General features: G+C 37.6%; 1 protein-coding gene across 1 annotated transcript in view; it reads right to left on the reverse strand.

Annotated features, from left to right (window-relative positions):
- The window catches only part of SMCHD1 (structural maintenance of chromosomes flexible hinge domain containing 1), a 128,727-nt gene that overhangs the window by 13,279 nt on the left and 103,140 nt on the right, over positions 1-12,308 (reverse strand). Inside the window, exons 43-45 of the mRNA XM_081252522.1 lie at positions 11,706-11,815; positions 11,257-11,327; positions 3,509-3,680 (exon numbers count right to left, since the gene is read on the reverse strand). Of these exons, the coding sequence (XP_081108648.1) occupies positions 3,509-3,680; positions 11,257-11,327; positions 11,706-11,815 (353 nt within the window). The remainder of the gene's footprint in view (positions 1-3,508; positions 3,681-11,256; positions 11,328-11,705; positions 11,816-12,308) is intronic.

Below are 12,308 nucleotides of genomic sequence, written 5' to 3' on the forward strand. Positions count from 1 at the left end.
TTTCCACACTTCTCTTTATTCACTTTATTTAACTTTACTTCCTGGCACATGATAAGCACTCAATAAATGGCAGCTATTTTTAATATATCCTAGTACTAGATTTTTAAAATCTGAATGTCTTTAAATGAAAGAACTTCATGTATTCACATGTTATTCAAGGTCTTATTTCTAATCATCTTATTTTACAACATGTAAATACTCGTCTTTTTCTTCTGTTTTATGCTCCATATTTATTTGCTCTTACTTCATTATCTCATATCAAATGCTATAATGCAAAACACGGTCTAAGCAAAATTAGAAGACACTGCTTTTTTTTTTTTTTGCGGTACGTGGGCCTCTCACTGTTGTGGCCTCTCTCGTTGCGGAGCACAGGCTCCGGATGCGCAGGCTCAGCGGCCATGGCTCAAGGGCCCAGCTGCTCCGCGGCATGTGGGATCTGCCTGGACCGGGGCACGAACCCGTGCCCCCTGCACCGGCAGGCGGACTCTCAACCACTGCGCCACCAGGGAAGCCCAACACTCTGCTTTTAATTGTGCTAGTAAGCAGGCAATTTTTGTGGTGGTAGTCTAGTTCAAAATTGCTTTTTCTCTGCAAACAATCCCATGATACACAAGGAAGAGGTTCCTCAAAGCTCTGTTCTATCTGATCCTTACTATGGCTGGCTGACTCCAGAGGGAACTTCTATCTCCTAGGAGTTGCGGGCTCTGAGTCATGTTAAGAGATGCCCTTCTAGGTGAAGATGCAAGGAGCTCAGGCTGCTGAATGTCCCAGAGCCATCCTTGTTTTTGTCTTGGCTGTTTCCAATCTCCTTTGAATGTGTGATTTCCTCCACTTTCTTTCCAATACATTCCTGTTTCACTTAAAAGTGGTCAGGCCTGGGCTTCCCTGGTGGCACAGTGGTTGAGAGTCCGTCTGGCAATGCAGGGGACACCGGTTCGTGCCCCGGTCTGGGAAGATCCCACATGCTGTGGAGCGGCTGGGCCCGTGGGCCATGGCTGCTAAGCCCGCACATCCGGAGCCTGTGTTCCGCAGCGGGAGAGGCCACAACAGTGAGGGGCCCACATACCGCAAAAAAACACAAAAATAAACCAAAAAAAGTACCTTATACATATCCAGTAATCTTAAATTGTCTCATTTGATTTTTCAAACCGTTTGTCTAATATTTGAGTGCTTATTGTTGAATCATCAGTCTGTATGTGGAGTGTATCTTTGAAGATATTTATCAAGAAGAAAAAGTAACTGTTATATTTTTTAAGTCCTTGCATTATCTGTTAACTTTACATGTTTGACAAACCAATAGGGCACAGAAATCTTTAATTATAATCTTTTCATCCCAAAGATCTATAGATAAGGCCTTACTGTTATACTGACAGTCAGATGCCCAGGTAAACTGGAAATTCTGTCAAAAATACCTGTGCATTTTTAAAGTTCCACAGGTAATTCCTTTTAGTTTGGGATCCACTGCCATAAACTGTAGTGCTGGAGTGGTAAGGGTTGAGGGTTTGTATGCTGATTCACTGCCTCTAACTAAATTGTTTTCTCTTATTTCTTAAAAGTTTGTTTAGATGTTCACTTATTTTCTATAGAGAAGACTTTTTCATGCATTCACTGCCATCATTAACAGAAGTATGAAACTCTGTATTGTTTATAATTTAAACTTTCTGTATATTATGATGTTTTGACATCTTAAAAAGCCTTTCTGGCTGGCGAGAATTGCCTTGCCTGGGACAAGCTAATTCTTAGAGATAGCTAAGGGTCTAGCATACCTTTTATACACAAACTAACCAATCCAGAGCCAAGCTTCCCCTATCTGGCACCTGCACCCCAAGGAGTAACATTCCTCTGCCTTAATCATCTCAGAGCCAGGTACCAGGCAACTAGCTAGAAACCACGCCTAGAGCCCAAAGACCACTGCAATTATTCAAGCAGGTCAACCCTAAACTGTTGACCTTGTCATCCCTTTGCTGCAGAGACCCTAGTAAAGGCTGTGGCTGAAGTACTCTCCTTGCTCCTGTCTTCTGCCTCCTGACCACCCTGGTGTTCTTCCATATGGCCCCTGTGTGGCAGGCTGTGCCTCCTGTCCCTAGGACCTGTGAGTATAATAAACTTTGTTTTCCTGAGCCTCTCTTGTGTCTCCTTTTGCAGCTGCACCTGACTATCTCATAAAAGAAAATATGAGATATCCTACCATCTTTCTCAATTACTATTTTAAACATTGCTGGGGGCTGAAGTAATAACGCCAAACTGGATACTACCCAAATTCTTCAACAGCAGAATAATAAAGAAATAAACTGTGGTATATGTACACAGTGGGATACTATCCTGCAATTAAAATGAACTACAACTACATACACAGTGTTGAACAAAGCCAGACACACAAAAAAGCATGGATTGCATAATTCCATCTACATAAAGTACAAAAATGGGAAAAACTAATCTATGATCTTTTAAGTCAAGAAAGTTGTTATCCTTTGGAGAGGGGGTCGGGCTGTGACTCGAAGAGCCCTGAGAAGCCTTTTGTGGGGCTGATAATGTTCTATTTCTTAATACAGAAGCAGTGTTCATTTTGTGAAAAACCTGTATATTTATGAAATGTGCATTTTTCTCTATGTATATTACACTTAAAAAAATTAACAACAAAATGTGGTATATACACACAATAGAATATTATTCAGTCTTAAAAAGAAATTCTGACACATATTACAACACTGAAGCGCCCGGAGGACATTATACTAAGTGACATAAGCCAGTCACAGAAGGGCTAAGACTCTGATTCCACATACATGAGGCGCCTACAGGAGTCAATTCACGGAGACAGAAACCTGGGCAGTTGCCAGGGGCAGGAAAAGACTTCTGAAGATTGGCGGCAGAGGAGTGTGAATGTACTTAACACCAGTGAACTGTACATGTAAAAATAATTAAGATGATAAACTTTGTTATATGTATTTTATTACAATTTACTATATATTTTTAAAGTTAACAACAAACTACTTTTTGCTGGAAAAGTAGATATCCAAGTGTATTAGAAGTATATAAAATTAAGAGCAAACAGGCTCTTAGATGATGGCCTGCAGGGGACCCTCCTGTAAAGTATAAGCACTTCAGAGCACAGACGTACAGACAATTATATTGGTCAACTAGAAACAAGGGGACACAGCCTGCAGAAGGGAAAATGGGGGAGGGAGGTCACATGTCACACACACTAAAAAAGATATATCTAGATAGTTACCAACTTTGATATAAAAAGAAGTATTATGATTTGATGACATACTGGTTTCCTCAACAAGGGAATCTTTTACTTCAAGATAAGAATGAAAATATGAAGGAAAACCTACTTCCTATATACGTATTTCAAAACTATTTGGTGTAAGAAAGCTGAAAGTACTGGACAAAAACATCTTATTCATATCTGTTACTGGTTACCTTTTGATGTTAGAGTCTCGATAAACAAGGTCCAAATAAAGGGTTAAAATCAAATGAGAAATTATTAAGTACTTATTTAACCTACCTATTTGTTCCCCTAAGATCAGGCACTGTTTTGGTACTGGAGCTCCAAAGACCATTCCCCGAAGTTTATCCATTGGAGGAGCTTTATTCTGAAGGCCCCCAAACTTTCCATTACTTCGAATGCGATCTCCATCTCTGGTCAGCAGTGTAGGACAGTGTGTAATTTTAACAACCTATTGTAAGTAAATGGATATTAATTAGCGAGTCTATAAAACTTATTTCAACTGCTCTAAGAGAAATCACTTAAGGGTTCTGAGATAAGAAATGACGTGATCATGGCAGTATTTTCACAAAATTAATTACCTAGTGATGTGTAAGATGACTGGGGGAAAAAACAGAGGCAGGGAGATGAATTAGACTACCTCTCAAGTGTTAGCCTAAACTAGAATAGTGACAACACAAATGGAAAAAAGTGAAATTGATGACCTGATTGATGGCTTGATTGATAAGAGGAAGGAAGAGAGAGGGTCAAGCCAGAGACCTGTGTGCTTCTGAAACCCAAGGCAGTACCCAGCCTGTATCACTAGCTCAGTTTCCTTCTGTTAGACATAAGTTTTCCAGGTGACCAAAGGCTAGCAAAAAGGATATTATATTAGACCGAAGAGAATACAAACTCAAAAGCAAAGGGACAAATCTTCAGAGGACAATACTATGAGTTCAGTTGCAGGAGGAAAAAGAGCTAGTGTGTTGAGAATTGGGGGAACTAGAATTATATAGTAAAACCTAAGTCATGGAAAGGGAAGTAGAAAGTGTTAGTCAAGAACTAAATTTTTCAGAGAAGTCAGAGAATAAAAGAAAAACACTAGATTTAGTATTTTATTATCTTCAAGAATATTCTTTCAAATAAAGGTCTAGGATATACAAAAATAAAACGTTCAACTTCACTGGTAACCAGAAGTGGAAGTGAAATAACTTGAAGTAGAATTCAAATGAGATATTTTCACCACTCAAAAATGTTAAAATACATATACACACACACACATACATACACACACACACCACAGGATGCTGGAGAAAGGATCTTGTACTAATCTGCTCTGGGACAGTCTTTCTCAAAGCAAATGTGACAAGTGTTTAAAAGCTTAACAGTTAGGGACTTCCCTGGTGGCACAGTGCTTAAGAATCCGCCTGCCAATGCAGGGGACACAGGTTCGTGCCCTGGCCTGGGAAGATCCCACATGCCTCGGAGCAACTAAGTCTGTGCGCCACAACTACTGAGCCTGCACTCTAGAACCCGAGAGCCACAACTACTGAAGCCTGCGCGCCTAGAACCCGTGCTCCCCAGCAAAGAGAAGCCACGTCAATGAGAAGCTCATGCACCACAACAAAGAGCACCCCGTTCGCCACAACTAAAGAAAGCCCACGCACAGCAATGAAGACCCAACGCAGCCAAAAATAAATAAAATAAATAAATATATTAAAAAAAAGCTTAACATTTTGTATGACCCAGCAATTCCACTTCTAAGAATATTCTGAAAAAAATCATCACAGATGTGAACAATGTGCACTGAAAACGTTGTTTTAATAATGAAAAATATGAAATTTGCACGTTTCAATAAGTTACATAAATAAATTATGGCACATCCACATAATGAAACAGAATGCATACATTAAAAAAATGACTAAAGAAGAATAATTTAATAACATGTAAAAACACCTAATCCAATCTAATACTGTGGATTAAGTAGTTTCTGAATTATAAAAGATTAAATAAAATATAATTTTTAAAAATGAAAAGCACTAGGACATGTAATAGAAAATCATGACTAGTATTTACTCTTTTAATATAATTCCAAGGTAATTTACAGGTATTTTGCCATCAAACTGGATACTTTTATAAAATTTAAATGCAACAGAATGTCTATTTCAAGAAAATCTGTGGTGAATTCTTTGGTGAAATGAATCTTTTAGTAAAACAAACTATCACACCTTACTTTCTTAGTTTTGGTTTGGATTTGTATGTTTCCTAAAAGTGAACATTAAAAATACAGACTAAATTAATGTACTATTACCATATTATTATTATTAAATTATATAATATATAGTAAATTAAATTATTCTTATTAAATTATCAAATTTCAGGCAATGTTTTTACAGATTTATTAGTACCATCTTAAATAACAAACACACTCAAATTTCTTGTCTATTTTCTTGTTAACACACTCACTGACAGTATGAGTTACAGGCCTCTGGCAGAAGAGACAGTTTTTCAATTCTCAAATGGCATGGAAGAAAGGGGAAACGACAAGTTGCTATCTAATGGGTACAGAGTTTCAGTTTTACAAAAAGAGAGTTCTGCAGATTGGTTGTACAACAATGTGAATGTAATTAACACTACTGAACGGTACACTTAAAAATGGTTTAGATGGTACATGTTGTTATATGTATTTTACTATAATTTACCATTAAAAGAAACTTCAGTCCTCACTAGGCACTGTATTAGGACAAAAAAGATCATGACAGCTTTTACAAATTCAGTGAGTGAACAACAGTGCTACAGTTCTGGGCAATACTTATTCACAACTGCTGTAAGGATTAGCAAGGGATGGAATCAACAAGGGGTTGAAGTAGTATAAATGGCATGAAGAATTTAGGAAGAGAAAATGATAACAAAGACTACTGAAACCTAACAAAATCACCAAGAGATGTCATAACAGCCTTTTCTTAGAAGAGCTTTAAAACAATATTTAATAGGTGGAGTGACCTCATTAAAAACTTTGGAAGCAAAGAAGTCAGTATGTGCTGTTCCAGGTGTCCCCAACCCCCAAGCAGCACAGCAGAAGGTGAACAGTGGGCGAGTGAGCGAAGCTTCCTCTGCCGCTCCCCATCACTCGCATTACCGCCTGCACCATCCCCTCCCTCCCAACCCATCCTTGGAAAAACTGTCTTCCACAAAACCGGTCCCTGATGCCAAAAAGGTTGGGGACTGCTGTGCTATACCAATTATGAGGAACAAATGCTGTCTCCGCTTTTGTCACATATGCTGTTACTTAAAAAAAATTTTTTTTTGGATGTGGACCATTTTTAAAGTCTTTCTTGAATTTGCTACAGTATTGCTTCTGTTTTTGGTGGGGGTTTTTTGCCACGAGGCATGTAGGATATTAGCTCCCGGACCAGGGACTGAACCCACACCCCTGCACTGGAAGATGAAATTTTTTTTTTGGCTACATCAGGCAGGTCTTAGTTGTGGCACGTGGGCTTCTCTCTAGCTGTGGTGCACGGGTTTCTCTCTGGCTGTGGCGTGCGGGTTTTCTTACTCTAGTTGTGGCACACAGGGTCCAGAGCGTGTGGGCTCCATAGTTTGCAGCACGCAGGCTCTCCAGTTGAGGTGTGCGGGCTTAGCTGCCCCGCAGCATGTGGGATCTTAGTTCCCCGACCAGGGATCGAACAAGCTTCCTCTACATTGGAAGGCATATTCTTTACCACTGGACCAGGCAGTCCCTGAAAGGTGAAATCTTAACCAATGGACTGCCAGGGAAGTCCCTCTTACTTTTTTTTGAAGCTATGGATTGGTGTCTTTCATCAGTTCTTAAAAGTTTTCAGCCATTAGTTCTTCAGGTATTACCTGTGATCCTTTTATCCTCCTCTTCTTGGCACTCTGTTTAGACTTTTTAAAAAGATTTTCTCATTCTATCCTTAGTGACTACTCAGCCTCTTTCTCTTACATTCCTTCTCTCTGGGCTGCAGTCTGGATAATTTTTCTGACCTATCTTCCAATTCACTAAATTCTCTATTAAGCTGTTAAGTCTGCCCAGTATTTAATTTTTATTATATTTTTTATTTTTAGATGCTCTATTTGACTTTTTCAAGTCTACTTGCTCTTATCTTCTTTTCAACACTTTCATTTCTTAAAATATATTAATACATATTTCAATAAATATTTAATATTTCTTAAATATTAATATTTACATATTTAAAATATACCTTAAAATATTTGCTCTTATGTTCAATATGAAAATTATTTCAGTTTTAAGATAAAGGTGAATTCTTTTAGAATTTGTGTTTGCTCTGATCAGATATCTAAGGACGCTATCAGGCCAGCACCAGATGAAATCAAACTTTTACCTTGAAGTTTTTCAGACCATTCAAGTATTATGAATGCAGGTTGCAAACATACACGACAGCCGATTTGCTTATTAACGCGTTCTCTAGGAAAATAGTTCTTTTTCTTTTCCACTTAGTGCTGAAGTTCAAGAAGGGCAATTTTCTTACAGTCTCTAGAAGCACTTGGAGTTGAGATGGAGGGGGCAAGTTTATTTCTTTTGTTCAGTCTTATACTAAGGGGTTTAGCCCTTTGGGGGGGTTCCAGTTTATTGTGAAAGAGGTCTTTGATCAGATTCCCTACTTTGGTATGTCTTACCCTCTGAGCCTTTCAAGGGAGTGCAAATTGATGCTCAGGTTCCATTAGTTTGACAAATGTTCTTAAAGCAAAATCTGGCTTCACTGTTATGTTTATCTCTCTGGGTTCCCACCTTCACTTAGAATTCTTACTTTCTTGCCAGTTCATACAGTAAGATATGTATCTTAATACATAGCCAGAACTAGCTTTTTGAAATGGCCTTTTAGTTTACCTCTGCTAGAATTTCCTTTGGCTACCCTAGCTGTCTAGTCCACCTCTGCATAACCCTCAGTGCCTAGTTAGTGCTGTGCCTAGTGATATGCTGGAGCCAGCATTTACTGGTCATGAGAACCGGGTCTCCTGAACGCCTCATTCAATGACCACACGTAGGCAGCTGGAAGTCAGCTATGATGAGTATTCACACTATGGAGGCTGGCAAAAGCTACAAATCAGGGTCCCACCACCCCACTCTCCAGAGCTAGTTGTTCAACATTTATTAGCACCCCACTGTGTCTCACACACACTGAGTATCCAAATAACGGACTGAACTAACTAGAATCTTCCAATTATTACCCAACTTGTTAATTCTATGCTCACTAGTAAGCTTCTCATCTTCTCCTAATAGATTCCATGTTGTCATAACACTTAATGGGTATGCTTTCTAGCCAATAATTCAGGACATACAAGCATGCTAATCACCACCTGAATACAGCAGCTCCTCCACCCACAACTGTTTTCTGGTATAGTAGAGCCATTATTAGGTTCATAAGGAACCATTCGTGAAGATGCCACATACTTTTACACAATTAGTTGTTTAATTTTCAATAATCTCACTAATTTAGCTCTCCTAAATTCAAGACACTTTTTATTTCTTCTTAACTGGGCCCAAAGAAAAACTGTTCTAACTAGTTCTATTTCTGCCATAAATTAGGACTATGGCTTGATAGAGAACCATTATTTGTTTTGAACTTAAGGTTTCTCATCTAGAAAGTGAGAGTATATGATTTTTAAGGTATCCATGACTTTAGAATATACTATTTATTGGTATTGGATCATATTTTAAACTGACCTCTGTTTTCCCTTAAGTAACTCACTTTCAGCTATAATAATTTGCAAGCCTATAGTGTTTACATACATGTTTATCACCTATTTCCAAGTCCCTAACACCATATTAAATGTAATACTTCTTCTGTATCAAAGAATTCAAAGACCTCTGGATTTCAGATCCAAAGAGACCATTCCTCTACTGAAATTTTATTCTATTTCTTATTTTCTTATTTTATTCAATCTTTACATCAGCCCTCTGAAAGGTGTTTCTTCACAGTAGATTGCCTTTCTTTTCTCATTAAGTAAAACTTAGAATATAGAAGGGATAATCTTTCTTAATATATACAACAGTATACAATACATTCTCCCATCTTGTTTAAATTACATAAGCTTATTTTTAAAAGGGCATCATCCTATATATTATCATTTGGCAACTTTTCAACAAAACAATATATTTTGTACGTCTTCCTTGTTAGGACATATCAATCTGCTTTATGTCTTTTTAACAGCTACATACTACTCTATTGTATAAATTACTGTAGTAGAGTTGTGCAATCCCAACTGATGGACTTCACACTGCTTCCAAAGTGTCTTAAAAATTCTTAAATATTCTAATGAATATTATTTTTTTAAACATGTTTATTGGAATATAATTGCTTTACATCTAATGAATACTCTTGTACATATCTTTATATACTTGTGGGAGCATGTCTGTAAGATAAATTATTTTAATACGTTGTGATGGTACAAAGATGGCGGCAACTTCTTTGACCCTCCCATGGAGAGGAAAGAGTCTATTTCAAACTCCCCACTCCCCAATGTGGGTCTGGGCTGGCCAGATTCTGAACCGAATGTACTTCCCCACGCTGGGACTTAAGAGACCTGCAACTTCTGCCATCACTGCTCTAACTTTCCTTCTTAGGTCCCAGATGCCATTTGAAAAAGCCCCAGCAACCACAAGGAGAGGTCTGCATAGAGAGATCTAAGTCTGCCAGCCTACCAAGTGCCTAACCAGTAGCCAGTATCAACTAGCCAGTATAGGTGGGAGATAAACTAAGTAGGAACTAATTCATTTTCAAAAATAATTTCAAGGAAATATTTCCAAGCCAGAACTTGCTGGGTTGGACTGTTTTTCCTCCCCAGCCTGTTCAGCTAACAAAATGTTCTTGAAAAAGAAATGGAAAGCCTGAGGGCTAAGATCAAATCCAGGGTACAGCCAGTAAAATGTAGCCTCAAAGTCAAAAATCAAGTGAAGGATGCCCCTATGTTAAGACCTCAGAAAGATTTAAGGCACTACTTTCCAGATCCTCTTAGCTAGAAAAAGGTTTCTAAAAGCCTTAATGGCATTATCTCACACACCCGTGAGTGGGGGTGAGAACAATGACCCCAGCAGACAGCACCAGCTGAGCCTCTAGCCAACTTCAGCTGAATCCCAGATGGCTACCAGCATCAACTGCCAGGTACGTGAGTGAGGCATTTTGGAGTTTTCACCATCTCAGTGCAACTAGCTAACACTACTGGGAGAAACCCACAGAGAAATGAGTACTATATATGTTGTTACTGTTTAAAGCCACTAACTTCTGAAGTGTTTGTTATGTAGCAATAGATAACGGAAACATTTATATTGCCAAACTGCTCTCCAAAAGTATTATTGAACTGTGTCCCTCAAAATTCCTATGTTGATGTCCTAACCCCCAGTTCCTCAAAAATGAGACCTTATTTGAAGACAGAGGTAATCAAGTTAAAATGAGGTCATAACAGTGGGCTCAAAGCCAATGAGTAGTTTCCTTATACAAAAGGGAAATTTGGATACAGATATGCATAGCTGTGAACAGCCACAGGGAGAAGATGACCATCTACAAACCAAGGAGAAAGGCATGGAACAGACCCTCCCCTCATAAGCCCTGGAAAGAACTGACCCTCTCACACCTTGAATTTCGGTTTTAAGCCTGCAGAACTGTGAGACAATACATTTCTACTGTTAAGCTACCCAGTCTGTGGTGCTTTGTTACAGCAGCCCTAACAACTAATAAACAAGGGCTACGTCAAATTACATTTCCAACAACATTATCTGAGTGTACTCTTTTTCAATACCACCATCAATAACAGCTATTGATTTTGAGTCTTAGGACAATTTCATAAACATCTCATTTTAATTTGCATCTTGGCAAATTCATTCCTATATTTTGCCCAATTTTATGCTGCTTATCAATCTGTAGGATTTAAATTGGTTTTGACAAGGTTACTTAGTCATTTGCACAAGTATCCTAAAATAAAATTATTTCTATACAGAGCTATATATTAAAATTTTAAAGTACACATTAAAATTGGAGCTACAAATTAAAAAAAATTCAAATACATACCTCTTTTCTATAATGATTAGCAGCATCCAAATTATCCAAAATAATGGTGTCTCCTAACAGCATACCAAATACTAAAAAATTCAGTTAACAAATTATTAAAATTATGACATCTTTTTTGGTCATATTAAAATATTAACACAAACTTCTGGTGGTGAGCATGCTGTTGTGTACTCAGAAATTGAAATATAATGATTGTGCACATGAAACTTACTTTTTAAAAAACTGAGATATTTAAAAAAATCTTAACATAATTACAAAGTTTTATAATGCTAATAACATAAGAATTTTATTCAATATTTTCCTCTAACAGGAAAAATGAGAGAAGTAAATATTAATAAAACTATCACATATAAACTAAATAAGAACACAATTTTCCATAGTCAGTAATTTATGTATCTGGATCACAAATGTAACATCTGTATAAAAAAAGCCATCATAATTTCCTTTACCTGTTTCACAATGTTCTATGTTATCTGGAAATGTTAACAAATCTCGGGCAAAGATGGGATCTCCAATGGGTTTAAAATATAATTTTCCATTTCGGTAATGAGGCAGAGGTCTGAATTTTAAAAAAATTTAAACAAAACATGTAACTTTTAATCAAAAAATATATATATACTATGAAAAACATATGAATATACTGATTATCTTTGTGATCATTTAATCATCTCCCTATGCACAAGTAATAATCCTAAATTATTAACCGTTATGCCTTTAGAAATGAAAACAATATTTACCATATAAAAATATCTTAGTTTTATCTGTACTGCTATTGTAAATTAGTTTGTAAAATCAATATAAACTAACCTTTGTTTAGTTTGACAAGGAAAGGAGAGAAGCAGCCTCTCAAGCTGGCCCTAAACAAGGATGCCAATGATATGACTGTCTCATGTGGAGAGTGGCCCTAGAATAGACGGGGGGAAGGGGCAAGGCCCAAGACTGAACATACGAGAGGGAAACAGCCCAGTACTCTGGCTGCCTGTCCTCTGACACACTGTACAGAATGAGCAACGCAAGTCCAGGGATAACAATGAGATTCAAGAGATGGAGGC

This window comes from Mesoplodon bidens, assembly GCF_964165515.1.
Source record: "Mesoplodon bidens genome assembly, chromosome: 13".
NCBI lineage: Eukaryota > Metazoa > Chordata > Mammalia > Artiodactyla > Ziphiidae > Mesoplodon > Mesoplodon bidens.